Source organism: Strix aluco, chromosome 20 (assembly GCF_031877795.1).
Source record: "Strix aluco isolate bStrAlu1 chromosome 20, bStrAlu1.hap1, whole genome shotgun sequence".
Classification (NCBI taxonomy): Eukaryota; Metazoa; Chordata; class Aves; order Strigiformes; family Strigidae; genus Strix; species Strix aluco.
The window spans coordinates 9,919,298-9,934,577 of record NC_133950.1 but is presented as its reverse complement, the minus strand read 5'-3'; the positions used below and the strand labels follow the sequence as shown (position 1 = coordinate 9,934,577).

General features: G+C 41.3%; 1 protein-coding gene across 1 annotated transcript in view; it reads right to left on the bottom strand.

Moving 5' to 3' along the window:
- The window catches only part of NUP188 (nucleoporin 188), a 29,410-nt gene extending 14,190 nt beyond the window's left edge, over positions 1 to 15,220 (bottom strand). Inside the window, exons 1-24 of the mRNA XM_074846096.1 lie at positions 15,180 to 15,220; positions 13,216 to 13,270; positions 12,561 to 12,634; positions 11,916 to 12,000; positions 11,145 to 11,225; positions 10,615 to 10,659; positions 9,897 to 9,989; positions 9,635 to 9,754; positions 9,018 to 9,229; positions 8,114 to 8,228; positions 7,386 to 7,586; positions 6,589 to 6,678; positions 5,953 to 6,018; positions 5,309 to 5,428; positions 4,706 to 4,832; positions 4,430 to 4,585; positions 3,977 to 4,103; positions 3,250 to 3,337; positions 3,089 to 3,165; positions 2,800 to 2,914; positions 2,349 to 2,469; positions 2,043 to 2,109; positions 1,481 to 1,609; positions 137 to 270 (exon numbers count right to left, since the gene is read on the bottom strand). Coding sequence (XP_074702197.1) covers positions 137 to 270; positions 1,481 to 1,609; positions 2,043 to 2,109; positions 2,349 to 2,469; positions 2,800 to 2,914; positions 3,089 to 3,165; positions 3,250 to 3,337; positions 3,977 to 4,103; positions 4,430 to 4,585; positions 4,706 to 4,832; positions 5,309 to 5,428; positions 5,953 to 6,018; positions 6,589 to 6,678; positions 7,386 to 7,586; positions 8,114 to 8,228; positions 9,018 to 9,229; positions 9,635 to 9,754; positions 9,897 to 9,989; positions 10,615 to 10,659; positions 11,145 to 11,225; positions 11,916 to 12,000; positions 12,561 to 12,634; positions 13,216 to 13,270; positions 15,180 to 15,205 — 2,524 coding nt within the window. The 5' untranslated portion in view covers positions 15,206 to 15,220. The remainder of the gene's footprint in view (positions 1 to 136; positions 271 to 1,480; positions 1,610 to 2,042; positions 2,110 to 2,348; positions 2,470 to 2,799; positions 2,915 to 3,088; positions 3,166 to 3,249; positions 3,338 to 3,976; positions 4,104 to 4,429; positions 4,586 to 4,705; positions 4,833 to 5,308; positions 5,429 to 5,952; positions 6,019 to 6,588; positions 6,679 to 7,385; positions 7,587 to 8,113; positions 8,229 to 9,017; positions 9,230 to 9,634; positions 9,755 to 9,896; positions 9,990 to 10,614; positions 10,660 to 11,144; positions 11,226 to 11,915; positions 12,001 to 12,560; positions 12,635 to 13,215; positions 13,271 to 15,179) is intronic.
- Between the last annotated feature and the right edge of the window lie 60 nt (positions 15,221 to 15,280).

Genomic DNA, 15,280 nt, shown 5'->3' with positions numbered 1-15,280 from the left:
TAGGCCTTCTCCCATCACTAGAACCACTTTTTGGAACCTTGAAATCTTAACTACTGTTCCTAATGAGACACACGCTGACTATTTGCAAATAACAAAAGCACAGCTGCCCAGGCTCCCCCCCTGGCCAAATACATACCGTGCTGAGTAAGTGCCTGTTCTAATGGAGATACTACGCTAGAGGGGGGCTTCAACCGGATGACATTATTGGTAACCGAGAATGCCAGTTTAACTGTTTGGATCAGCAGTTGACCTTGGCCTTGCGACTCATCACTGTGTTTCCAAAAAGAAATCAAAGTAAGTAACGATGTTGACAACCGACATTTTTTATTTGCACAACATTCAAAGAGGAAATTCTATACTCTGTCAATCAGGGGTTATAAGACATTTTTACTCAGACTGTCACGTCACCACATACAAGCTGCTGAAATACAAACCCTCACATATCCACAAGAAAATACTGTCTACCTAGCCCTGAGTTTTCAGCATCAAACAAAAGAAAAAGAGCTCGACAGCCTACTGCCACTTTTTTTTCCCCTCTTTGGGATACAGAGATTTAAAATGTATTAAGACAGAGGGAGAAACATTTACAGAATCAATCTCACAGAAAATTATAGTGAAACAAAACTGGATGAAGATAAAACTGTCTCCAAGTCTGGTTTTTTCCTAAGATTTTCCTTATCAGATAAACATTCTGGAGAGACATTAAAGCCAAAAAGACTTCTCAAATAGGTCTCACTTTCTCCTCAACAAGTCTGGATTCCCTTCCAGACTTGTTTTGAAAGAAGAAAACACTAGAAACAACATGCTAGCAAGTTTGGCTGGCTGTGTGTCAAATAAAGCTGGCCAGGAGAAGAGAACAGAGGATGGAGAGAGATTCAACCACAGCTAAATCAAAAGATTCAAGCTTTCAGAAAGCCACACAAGGAAGTTAAGGCACTGAACACTGAAGGTATCTTCAGTACTTCCAGAGTACTTCAAGCTGCCTTCAGACCATCCTGAATAGACTGATCATCCCTAGCACTTCCAAAATTACAGTTCAACCTTTATTACAATTTATTCATGGGCATAGCTTGACTTGAACTCTGGTGTTACCTGAAGACAGAGAACTTCTAACTTTGGCTCTAATCCTCTTGCTTCTAATTCAGTTATTCAATCTTACAAAATTGAGTTCAAGTGAATTCTTTATAAAAAAATGTAACTGCTAGCAAACGTTAAACAATTGAGCACATTTACACCCACCAGCATACTCCAAATGTCATTTAGAAAGAGAAAACTAAAACAACTGCATGAAATGGAGTGCACAGCAAAGACTATGTACAGACCTGGAACAAACAAGGCTTGTTCCTCCAGAGCATACAAGGCAGGCTGCCACGGCCAGCCACTACGCTGACCCCCCCGTTAAATGCAATCAGGTAAAAGCTACATTTCAAATATCATCTGCTTCTTTCCCCACGCTACTGAAATGAAACACACCACTCACCTACTAGGCTGGGAGGCCATTACCATATCGATAGTGTCCACACCAATTCCCATGATGTTAATGACAGCTTGCCCTGCCTCAGTGTTGGCCAGGCTGAAGATGCACAAGGACTGAAGGCTGGGGGCATTGCTGTGAGACAAAAACCACACAGGACTTCATCACTAGGAGCACTTGCAGTATTTTGCCACGTAGCACTTAGAAAATTACCACAAAGTAACCTCTTAATTTCTACACCCCCACTGACCCTACTTCGTTCTCCCTTCTGCTTTCTTCAGAGTGGACACACCAAATTAGAAAGTGGATGGCAGTCTGTCCCAGGAAATCTGTTTACTGTTTTCCCTTTCTTCACCAGGTATTCTAGAAACCAATGTGGTTTGCTCTATCCCTAATCTTTTTCTACCCTTCCTGTACTCAGTAACACAAAAAAGAGCTGAAACCAGCACTACACAACTATGCCAGTTCACTCCTAGTCATTCGCATTCAAAAACTGAAACAAAAATCATAGTAACTCCTGCACTGTAAGCCAGGCTAGCGCAGATCTGAAATCCATCACGTGTCTTACCTACTGCGAGGATCCATTTCAGGGCATAAATTCAGTATAGCATGGATCAACTGCAGAATTAGGCATCCTAAAACAGAAATGAAATGGACTGCTCAGTTTTTGGGAAGATCTGTTGCCTAGTTTCTACTATTTTCAAACAAATCACAGCGTCTAGCAATACTGGTAGACATACAAAGCAAATCCCAAATGGCTGCTAGAAAAGGTATGATAAAAAAGGTAGAAAAATTCACACACACTGTCTGAGAAGACAAGTGATCCCTTTTATCCCCTCCCTCCTCCTTCTTCTTCCCCCTTCAACATCCTTACCGATTTTCTCTCTCACTCCGTGAGAGTTGTAACGCCATTTGTGGTAATTTGGTAACATCTCCTTCAGGACAAACACAATGCAGGGCACAAGGCCTTGGCTCTGGGTGCTACCAAGTTGTCCCTAGGAGAAACAGAAATCCTATTGTCCCCTTTCTGGTTAAAAGGACAAGAAACTGTTTTCAGGAAGATATGTCATATGTCTTTAAAGTGCAAGAAAACTATCAAGCACAGGGACATAGATTTACAAGTGACTTCTATTCCTTTGTAGGGCAGATGAATCAAATTTTTTTTTTTAAGAATAAGACTACAGAGAAAGCCCAAGCAGTAGCACAGTGTCAACCAATGATTACTCAGACACCTGCTGCACAGGAGATGGATCTCAGACACGGCTGTATTTCACTTTCCTATCGCAACAGCTGATTCACATGCAGACCATTCCAGCAGCACTCACCCGGACAAGAGTTGTTACCAGGTTCAGGAAGGAGATGGTAACACTGTACTCGCCCTGAGGCTGTTCTATGCTCATCAGGAGGTTTCCATAGCCCCCAGCATTCATTCCCTCTGCACTGTGAAATCAGCAAGAGGGTTTATTAGAGCAGGATTCTGACATGAGTGAGAGACATCAGATACACAGATTTCATACTGGGAAAAAGTTCTTATGACATGTTATGAATAGGTTAGGCCAAAAACAAAAAAAAACAACACAACCAAAAAAAAAGGGGGGAAGGGATCACAATTACCTAATCATGTGATTCATACTGGACACTGGATTGGCAACAAATGGTAAGAACCCTGTATGGTGAAGGTCAGTCCAAACCTACAAGAGAAAGAGTACAGATATTCCCTCTCACTCACATATATGTGTCCACTAGTTCTCAAACCCAGATGGTCATTTCCTCACCTTGGCTGGCATTCGAGCAGCCAGTACTGTCAAACAATTGACACAAGAAGCAATAACATCCACAGGGGGAGAGATTACAGTTGTTAGCCTACAAAAGAGAAATAGTATGCATAAAATGCACTGACACCTGTGGTCTAGCCTGTATACTTTTTTTTTAATCAAAGAGGCTTCTCTCTCACTGAAATACACAAGTATAAAATCTAAGCAGGTAAATACAGACTCCAGAGTCTGCACTTTCAGTCTAGACTTGTCACCTCCCCCTCACACCTGAGTCAGATCAATTTACTGCTAGAGGCAAGGCTGGCAAGACAGCAGACTGTCACAGAGAACAATAATTATGCAGCAGAACATCAATTCCCAGGCAGTTAACACTGAGAGGAGAGTTAATAAGTGCAACTGTTTTAACACCTGGAAGCTACAGCTCTAATGATATGTCTTACTCCCCTTTCATGTAAATACAGTTACCAATAAAAATGCCTTTAAATGGATAAAATTGCACAATATTCAGGAAAGAAGTGGAAGAGGGGCCGTTCTGCTGCATCAAAGCATTGAACAGCGTGTAGCCAGAACAGTCTTGAGAACTGAATACCAGTCTTGGGGAGTTTAAGCACTGAGACAGGCTTCTTGCAAAGCTCTTGGCAAAATGAGTAATTAGCCATTCTTCCAGCTCATTATCTCTTCTCAGGTACCTCTGCTGTTAGCGACTTCATGCCAGTCAGTGATTTACCTCTGCAGGAGCATGTAGATTCGCGACGTGATTGGCAGAAGGCAATCTGCTATCGATACATCAGTGCTGATGACTTTATGAACCAGATCAATTATGGGCTTGACCCTCTGGCAATGCTGGATCACATCTGGGTAAAGAAAACGAACACTAGAATGTGAAGTCACACTTAAGCAGTGACCAAATCTGGAACAACGCATGTTAATCTTACCACACATCCCCATGATCATTCCCCATACCAAAAAACATTTTATCTATCTCGACTTCTCCCTCATCTAAAATTTATCTCATCTCAGTACCTGTTCTTAGCTTTTAGCAGTGAATTTTACAGTATTATAATAGTAATTTAAAAAATGATGTTTCTGGGAAAGTATTCCGAGCTGTTCAATCCTACTAATAACCTCAAATGGATACCAATTAACACTTATTCTCTTTCATACTCCCAGCCTATCTCACCTGCTGTCGATACAACATGGAGCAGCATCTCAATCTCGCAGGTAAACAGTGTCCAGCTGCTGTAAGAATATTCCCATCGTACCAAATAAGCCCGATCATCCAGCATCACCTGGCCCACTGTTCCCTGAGGTATCCGCAGATTTGTTTGACCTAGTCCTAAAGATTGAAGAAGCAGGTGAAATAAAGTCACAAATTTACCCAAGAGTTAGAAACCAGATAAAGAACTAAATTCCCCAAAGCATTTCAATAAGAAAAGGTTAAGTGCTGTTTTCTTACCAAGAGGATAGAGGAGCTTTGGAGCTTGTCTTCGCCAAAGTGTGCCATCTTCATGAGAGATCACATCAGGAGGCTTATGCTTGTACAGTTCAATATAGAAGGACATTTTATCCAGGAAACTGTATACCTGCATACAGAGACAGCTTGAACAACACAGCCAAAGAGCCAGATCTTCTTAAAAATTAATCAAACCATGTCATTTTCAGGAATATGCAAGTTTTCTTGACATGCACAATATTCTTCTAATATGTCAATTCTACCAAAACATTGTTAGACAGTCCACATGTCCAGACAAGTCTCATCTAATGAATCAGGAACTTCTTATGAGTAAAGTATAACATGAAAGATTAGGCAGTATCTTAATCTTCAGCCATTAGAGTTGAAAAGTTTTCTAAACGCTAGAAAACAGTGTCCTGCAACAGCACAAGAGTAAAAAGGAGCCCCTGTACACTGTTTTTGACAAGAGCTTAATGTCTGTTATCTAACATTGCAATTGAGATAAGCACATATAATGGAAACAAAGAGTCACACAGCAGTATCGCACAGCATGTTATCCTTGTCTTGAAATAAATCATCTCTTAAACACCAAGAGCGATCCTGTACCTTTTTTGCCGTAGATTTATCAGACACAAGGGCTTGGAGCAGCTGGAGGAGAGGAGTAAGAAGATGGGGGAACATTCCACACACACTGTCCAGGATAATACCCAGACCTGCAGTAGGTTCCTGTTGGTGGAAATAGAAAACAAATGTCTTATTACTAAAAGAAAATGCTAAAATGGTCTCAGTATAGCACAAGGATACAGTTCCTTTTTAAGTTGTACATTTAACATTAATCATGCACAAAAGTATCACTCCAGTCCTTGCACAGACTAAAGCATGAGGCAGTGTGCAAGTATAAGGCAGGAAGTAAGACTGTAATGTGTTACATATCATCCTAATTCTGTGACAACAAAAAAATAAGCATGATGCTTTTGCCAGCAGTTAGTTCAATCCTTGCAACCCCAGCCCTGGTTTAAACTATCACCTATATTAAAACTTGTTCCAGTATCCTTCAAGAGTAAAGCCAAGGCTGTACCTAAAAGGCAGGAAAGGGCAAAAGTAAATCAAAGACAGATACAAACGACCACTAGCTCCTCATGCCTTCCTAGAAACTAACTAAATACAATCAGTCTGTTCCCTTCCTACAAGGGGATCTTCTATCAGGTTTCAGTTATAAGCAAGGTAGGTCAAAGGACTTGCCAACACACCGTCTTCCAGAAGAGCTGAGGAATGCTGGAAGCTGCCAGAACTTCACATGCGGCATCAATTATATCCTTCAAAGGAAGAGAGGATGAAGAAGTTACTTTACACAGGGGGATTTCATCCCAACCAAGTTCTGCCACATCTTTGGACTTTAAGTTTCCATGTTTACCAGTCAAGATGTAACTATTTCCTCTAGTCTGAAGAGAAACACACACCCACCACAGCCAAACCCAGAACACACAGCCAGCCTAGAGCCTGCTTCTTATCATGAATGGATGGGCCAGGACAAACATGCCCACTGCATCTGCGAAGGGCTGTATGATGTCTTCTCAAACTTGGAAATGGAGCATGTATTATTTCTGTTGCTTTGGAAATGACACGTGAACAATTAGTTTCAAATCCATAGGACTTCAAATGCAAGATATGCTCTTCCATTAATAATCAGTCAGTCTGCAGAGGTGTTTACTAAGGTTGCATTGTGTAAATGCAGTAAGACAAACAGCAAATCACTCTTCTAGATCTAAGTCACATAAAGTTTTCAGTCTCAAATGCAGGATTAAAATTTAACAAAAGTAATTAGCACCAGTTATGACAGGTTATTTTAAATTGGGTAACAGACACGATGAACCTTGGATGCTTACCTGCTGATTGCCCAATGTATGTAATTCCAGTGATGTCAGGACAAAGGAGAGAAGTCCATAAATACACATACAGGCCGTGCTGGCAGTACACTGGAAAGAAAGGATACACAAGGCCATTAAAAGAAAGACTATGAATTACAGAACACACTGTATCTGTACTCAGTCTGCTTTACAGACCGAGCAACTGCCTTCTTCATACATCCTTGCTGCAGTCAGCAGAGGGGCAGCAAAACAGGAAGCAGTCATTAGTTAAGCTCAACATTAACATGAAACATTTCACTGAAATAAGCAATCTTGCCACTACCATTATCATTAGAAAAGCCCTCCAAACATCAAAAAAAGAAGCACTAACTGTTCATAGAAATCAAAAAGATTTGCTTTCACTGGTTTCTGCCTACAAAGAAGCTTATTCTCTTACATGGTATTGTCTAATGAAACCATATACAGAGAATAGTGCAGAGTTAAATCATCTAATACTCAAGATCCACAATGGCAAGTACACTTATGGAGGCAAATCAGCAAATGCAGTCTGTTCTGCTCAAAAGAGATGTAGTTTCTCAACTTACAAAAGCTTTTTTTTTTTTTATTCTTTGCGCATGAAAATCTCTTTCATTTCAACTTGATTTCTGATCTTCACTGAAGGAAGCCAAGATGACAAAACATGCTTTACTGCATACTCTGCTTAAAGGCAGATTTAGTTTGAAAGAACACTGGTTCAGAATCATCCGCTTCCCATCATATCTTTACATCAGTAGCAGTTAAAAACCTTCAAGAGTTTACATATAGAAGAAACTCACATTCTTCCCCCCGCTGCTCAGCGATCGCAGCAGCTTTGTCAGATACTGGAAAACATTCAGCTGGATAGCAGTGCTGCCCATTCTCCTGATAACGTTTGTTGACTCCTCTGGGTTTACAGTGTGACGGAGCAGAGCCCAGGCCAAAAGCACCAGAGCATGATGTGAGACATCCCCTAACTGCAGCAGCTGATTGTCCATCTCCTGCGCAAGGACAAGACAAAAGCAAAATAACTGAGAACTTCTGAAAGAAGTTCATATTCAGCAAGCATATATCTGATTGTGTCTTCTTGCTACCAGTCACCTTTCCCTTGCAGATAATTATTGCAAACATGCAACTGACCAAATTATACACTTGCAGCCTCAGTCTGTTTTTCTGCATGGTTTACAGACTTATAGTTGGTCTAACCTCAGATGTTCTCTGTCCTAAACGCACTGACACTACCAAACTTTTGTTTCATTCCCTTCTGGAAACGTCACAGTGCCTATTCCTTTGCACACAACTTTCTTTAGAGAAAGTCCCAGGAACACCAAGGAAATATAAGCAGGAAAGGAATTAATTTCATTCTTATTTGCCCCAGAATGTTATGTGGATGCTAATTCCCACACTCAGTCAACAAACCCAAGGAACAGAAACTTACAGACATAATCTTTAAACAGCACTGCCTGGATAATCACAGTAAGTTCTGTATTGTTAGGCCTGACAAGGGGTCACTCTGCCAGTGCTTTACCTGGTGGATGCGCTCGTTATTGGCCAACTTGTGCTCCTCCGTCCTGTCATCCAAAGCACGCTCATGGAGGGAGTCAATTTCCATCCCTTCCACCAGAATAAGAGCACTAAAGTAGCTACGGGCAGGAAAAGAATAAAAACAAGTAGGTCAGAAACTTTATTTAAGAATTTGGGGGGGGGGGTTAAAAGCAATAAGTGGTCAAAAAACAACCTTTAGTTTGCTTTCGTTCAGCTGTTCTTTGAAGCAATAAAAAATTATATTAACAGCAGGCAATCCAAATTTTGTATTGAAATGCTAGTATATGACAGATCACAATCTTCAGAACTACCATTTCTGGTTGAACAGACAAAAAAAAAGTCACTGAAATTTGAAGATAGCTTTTCCACCTTTGTAACTCTCTGCCACCTGCCAGGATTTTCATTCCCCCCGGCTGCAGCTCGAGTTGTCCCATGCAGCAAAATTAAGACATTCCTGCCATTTTTATAAGCAGACCCACAGTAGCTTGAGCTGAGGCAGCACAGTTAACGATACAGGCCAGAGTGTGCACAGCTCCAGGCAGGTAGCAGAAGGACTGCCAGCACAGGACTGTAAATGCAATCTCACTTCTCCACTAGACCATCTAAGAAGGAGTGGTACTGTGTCCTCATTGCCATTCTTATCAGGGGCGAGATTATATACTAGATATTAAAGCCAGTATCTGGGTACCTCTCTACTTGCAATCACACCTTCTTTTTGACACAAACCTCCAGTGTGACCAGAAAAGCTATTCTGCCTTCATCACAATAAGCTGAGCTTGAAATAGCAGTGACTTCAAGAGGCAGCAGCAAGAACTAGAAATGCTTTTTTCCTGAGGAAAACAACTGCTTTTCTCCGTACTCACTTCACAAATATCCGCGATACTTACCCAATACGATCCACCAGGTGATCCATGCTCTCATCTACCAAATGTCTGTTGGTTTGTCTAGTGCCAAATCCCTGTTCTTTGAACATCTTTGCAAATGCCAGAAGCTCATCGGGTGCCATTTCAAAGTATGCATAGTAGAGGAAGATGACTTCCAGGAGCATGGACTGTTCACGGAGGCACTGCACAAACCAGCGGGAAACCTGACGTTCTGTCTGCGGAAGGAAAAGTTTGACCATCATATGTGGAAGCTCACAGGTCAGCCAAAGCAGTGAGAAACTGAGAAGTGTTGAAGCATTTCAACAGTTTGTGTAGCCAGCAGTTTGTATGAATGGCAAGGAAAGCCACTATAAATACAGAGGGTGCTGATGCAGAGAGATTATGAACAACTACCTGTCAGCCTAGGGTTATCAATGGATTTATTGGAAGGAACAGTACGTTCCATGCAACTCCCTGTTTCTGAGCAAAAGCGTGTTCTGCTAGAGAGGAAACGAGGTTTAGGTTTCTCAGACCAGGAGAAACATCCTTTTTAACTGCATCGGCACATACACATTTTCCAATATACTACATATAAAGAAAGACTTTATAAGTTTGATAAATAATAGCAAAAAACAAAATACCATGAGATTTCCATGAGTTTCCCATGTAGGAGCTTCTGCTTTGTACAGTGCTTCAAACTGTTTCCGGTAATTAGGAACTAGTTCCTTGTCCAACTTTTCAACACACTGGAAGTATTGTGCCTTAAATAAACAAATAAATAAATGAACTTCTCACACGCACACACACATGCTTTTTACAATCACAAGCGGACAATTACTACACAAGTTACATATTCAGCCTATCTCAGTGTCATCACAGGCAGGAAAAGGTTCCTGTACTCACTGTGTAAGGGTGCCTCTCATCCTGAAAGTAAGTGAGTAGATGGAGGACACAGCGCAGAACGCAGATCCTCTCCTCATAGTAATAGTCAGCAAGCTGTGAATATATAGTGTCATCAATAGCAGTTTGGTATTGTGTCCAACTCCCATGCATTTTCCTCTCCCATCCCAAGGCCTTCATCACAAAAATATATGGTGCTCAAACATTACTACAGATGGAGTTTCAACTAAGTAGTTTTTAAGTATTTTTTTTCAGATAACTTAATTAACTTGACAGAATTCAATAAAACATGCCCATTGGGACATGACTATAATTACACTGCCAAGTGAGAAAATTTGGAAAAGTAAGGCAAAAAGACAGAGAGAGATGATCTTTCATTCCTCATCCCTATTATCCTCTGTCAGTTATGATCACCAGTCTCCATTTCAGAGTTGTCACTTCAGACAATAACATATAAACCTACAAGCTTTGGAAAACAAGGGAGCGTGTGTCTGCCCAGCTAAATTCCCTGATATTAAGCCAAAAATTTTCTTTCTGTAGCAACTATTAACACTGTTCAAATCTATAAGCACATCCCCCTATTTCAGAAGCATCTTCTAAAATTTGTTCTTTATATGAAGGAATACTTCAATTATTCCAAGATTTTCTGGATCTATAGCAGTAAAATTGCTTCTCTGTCAACAGATCTTTTCGACAGAAAATACAAATGAAAATGACTAACCTTAAGCATCAGAGCCTGACTCTGCCTTTCATCCTGAAGAACTGTCTGTAAGCAAAACACAGCAAAATAAAGAAATATCTATTGCAGAAATACCTACTGACAAAATGCATGTTGAAAATACATATTCAAAAAAAAGGCTAAAGTAAAGAAAGACAATTTTTCTTTCCATTTCTTTTGGAAAGAGAGATTCTAAAAGCACAAAGCCAAACCATTCATTTTTAACCACGTATTTATTCTTTTCCACTCACTCTCCTTCACTAATCTGTAGTTTTCCTGTATTCCTGTGATAGAGAGAGGAGCTGAGCTCCTGCAGAGACATTCAAGCAGGAAGAGTACTAGAAAGTTAGGCCTGGGTATCTGCTATCACATTTCCTTAAAGCAGCACTTGAGCATTCTGGGTTCAGAGAAGAAAAGCTACAAAGCCACTTCCAAATCAGAACTCAGACTCACGTGTGACCATACGCATCAACAAACCACTGGTATTAAGGAACAGATGTGGAGCAAATAGAACATAAATCCGAGCTACGAACCTTCAGGGAGTCCCTTGTTCCTCTGTAATCCTCTTGAAGATAACACTCTAACAATTGCACACACTGCTCTTCATCCAGACCCTGAAAAAAAAAAAAAAAAAAGCTCTGAAATGAATAAAAGGCATCTGAATTCATTAAAGATGAAGATTCTCTCCAAATGTTCAGGCAGCTCTTCTCTTCAAAACAAGTAACTTCCAAAATACTCCAAAAGAAAATTTTTGCATCAGACAGATGCTTGCTTTAGTCAGCACTTCTGTTTAAAGCAAAATACATGAGCTTTGCTGTCACTTAGATACAGCCAGCTTAACTTCAGCAAAAGGAGCGTAACAATCATTTAAAATAAAGCTCCTGCCACCAGTTGCTGAATTCTAAACTTCTGGCTTGAAGGAACATTGCAGGTACCTTGCGGGTATTTTCAAACATAGCCACTGATTTAAGGGACATCAGTTTTTAGCTGAGCAGTTTCCGATGGCTTGAAAGAACCCAAGAAAGACCAAAAGCAGGTGACTGCTTCTGAAAAGCGCGGCTCTTTCCAGCAGAAAGGGATGTTAATCAGAAAAATCAGAACACCTCGAGGTCACTAATCACTTTTGAAAATTCTGACCTACAGCCTCAACATGTACCTCTAACATCCTTTAGATTATTTTGAACGGAAAGGCACTTAAGTTTGCTTCTATTCAATATGAAGAAGGTTACTTAAATATCAGCATCCCAATAACAATGCATTCCAAGCGCAGGGATAAAAAATCATCATATAGCACCTTCACTCACCAAAAACTTGCTGACCCTCAGACCCAACTCTTTCAGTGGAGCAGATACATCTTTATCAGCTTTTATTTTTTCTGCTGAAGTTGTACTAAGGAAAAAAAGAAATTTGAGTCATTAAAAATGCAGCAATCCCAAGGAATGAACTAAACAGGCTTAATTTCAAAGGTGTTAGTTTTACCAGTTTAAAGTGATCATTTGCTTTTTCCTCAATGGCCTTTCAACATTTCATATAACAATATTCTGTAACCAGAATTACTATAATAAATGCAGGCTATATTCATTTCCACCTTTTCCAGTGGGGGAACCTCGATATCTTTCTGGGGTGACTGAGTGTCAAGAGGAGTCACTTCTCCACAGGCTGTATACTTGCACACGACCACTGCAGCTCAGCAGAGGCAAGCGTTAAGAGCTACCTAACATTAGTAATGACAGCAGAAACTGCTGTTACTTCTTTCTGGTCTGTATTTCATGCCCAAAAATGTTATGTGGATTAAGTACTTTCTCTTGCTACTTCTCTCCTGATATCTCAAGTCACGCAAGAGAGTAAAAATCTATTTTTAATCAGAGAGAAATATTCAACATGCTCCTCTACTTATTAGGAGACCCCATTTTAGAGCTTAATTTCTAAAAATCAGGCAATTACTATACCTTGGCGGTTTATAATATGAAAGTCCCTCTAACAATCTCTGCCAGTGTTTGTTCAATTCTGCCGCAATCTGTGCCTAAAAGAAGAACCAAATACTACTGAACAGATTCCTCAACGTAGAGTGCTGCCTATCAGATCTGTTAAATTTAAGCGAAGCAAAGAAATTCCAACACCACAAAGAGACAGGAACAACACAAGACAAGCATCTATGATTCAGACTGATTGAAGGCGTATTATTGTATGAGACAGCTCGCTGCCTTGCCTAATCACAGGAAGGGAGAGGAAATAGGAGGCAATGGACTGGATTCAGAAACATTTGGATTTCCAACCTCTGGGCAAATTCTTGAAAGCACTGGCTCCATCCCTGAAAATAAGGAAGCAGGCTGTACTACTCATGAATACCCCAGGCCAGCCAGTCTAGAAAGTAGCACTTGAGTCCGCTCCACACAGAGAACCAGGTAGTTCATGAAGCAGCTATAAACAAGGAGTGGAAGAATGAACAAGTAGCAGAGACAGAGGAACAAAAATTGCACTGAGGAAGAGGGAAAAGCAGCAAAACATATTCTCACTAATATTCAAAGAGACATACAAATTATATATATGACCATGGAGTCCATTCAGTGATGGGCAAACCTGCTTAGCAAGACACAGACTTACTGGTTCTCTTAAAGCTGATCTGCCCAGAAGAATTGTCCATAATTCTCTGCTGCTCCTGTAAACAAAGGGAAAAGGTGGAGAGTATTTTAATAATGAATACTATTTCAGGCTTCCATTTAGCTTACACCTTTTCAAACCTGCAATTAACTCGGAGCAGATCATGCTGCAATACAAGATACAAGAAAAATGATTTAAGGAACATTAGTTTTTAGCTGACCAGTTTCACATGTCCTGGAAGAACCCAGGAAAGACCCAAAGAGGGTGACAACTGATATAGCAAGACTTGCAAACTCATATCAAAGAAGCATCACGTTTATATCAGTTTACCACTCAATTTGATTTTGCTACTTGGACATCTGAGGTTTGTAATAAGAAACCTAATGAAAGTATAGAGCATTATTTTATTCAGTTATATTCAATGCTCTCCTCCAAATAAATTCTTCCGTAACAGTTTCATCCTTCACTCTAAGTGGAACATAAAACTGGGTGAAGTGAAAAATCGCAACACCTTTACGTAAGGTAGAACGATTTGCCACAGGCCTTCAGAACATTTACCCTCAGCTTCTTGTTTCTTCCTGAGAACTCTGTAGAAAAGCCAATCTGTGCTATAAGGTGTTACAGATCAAATTCTGACCCTGGCGTACGCATCCAGAAAAATAAGTCTCCCTACAACAGCTCTGAAAAAAGACGTTTGCCAAAAAGAGTATTTCAGGAACTTAGACAAATGATGATTTGTTAGCAGCATCATACAAATCAGGAGTTAAACACCACAGCTCCCCACACAAAGACTGTCTACAAAAGCAAGAACACTCATTAACTTATTTTTTGAATAGCATCATCAAAATAACTCACTATGGCAGTGAAAGTCATCTGCAGCTTCTGACACATGGTGCCACTTAAATGAATGACAAGACCTATTATTTCCAGTACACCTATCAACATAATTTCTACCTGCTAATTCCTCGATAGTTAGCTGCACCTCCCTGCGTATAAGCTAACGAACCTCTCCTGACTTGGTCAGCAACTAGCTGTGGGTGCAACCTCTCCAGCTCACACAGACCACTGAAACACCACAGAATTTTACCAAGAAAATAATCACTTTGTCGAACTGAGCACCAGTCTAGCAGAGCCAACCCCTCACTTTTCATTCCCTTCTAACCTCTTCTGTGAATAAAACAGACCATGGTTTGTGGCCAGTTCATTAGCCTCCAAGACAGCTAAGGAAGAAAAGCTCTCTTTATGTGATCACATGTAACAGTGATGTTCTTGTTTCCATTAGGCCTTATAGGCATTCGTTTAATAAAAATTAGACATCTAGGAACACTCCAGAGCATAAAAACCTTACCACAAATGTCAAAAAACGTGCTCAGGACAAATGAAAGCACTGCTCTAAAGTGATCACTGAACCTGGGACTCATTGAATCACTTCCTTTATAGATCTTCCACATTTCTATTTTGAATTTTATATTTGCAAAGAGTTGTCCAAAAGCTGAAAAATCAACCCTTAAATGCTCTGCTCTTCATGAGAGCAGCTCTGGGACTTGAGAGGTCTGACAGACACCTCCGAGATGTCAGCGTAAATCGAGACTCCAGCTTCGCAAAGGCTTTTACAGAGTTCTGTTTAACATTTCATCTTTTACAATACGGCAAACTAAATCGCATAATCACTAAAAAGTCGCTCCTAACACCGAAATTTAACCGCCTGGGGGGTCCCCGAGGGGCCCCTCAGCGAGGGACGGGGCGGGGCCTCACAGCGCGCGCGGGGGGGCGGGGCCAGGCCGGCGCGGGCCCCGCTGCCGTTAAACCTTCCCACCCCGCTCCCCCCCGCCGGCGCTGCCCCCCCCTCCCCACAGGCCCGTCTCCTCCGTCCCCCCGCCCCGCAGAGGAGGGCCCGCACGCAGCAAGGGATGGGGCCGCCCTGGCCTTCCCCCCGCCCCGGTGCAGCCGCCGCCGTTTCCCCGCACCTCGCACACTGCCTGCCCGCCGCCATCTTTGCTCCCCTCTCACGTGATCCGCCGCGCGGAGCCGTGTCCCCCCCTCCCCTTCGCGCCATCGTCACGTGGTG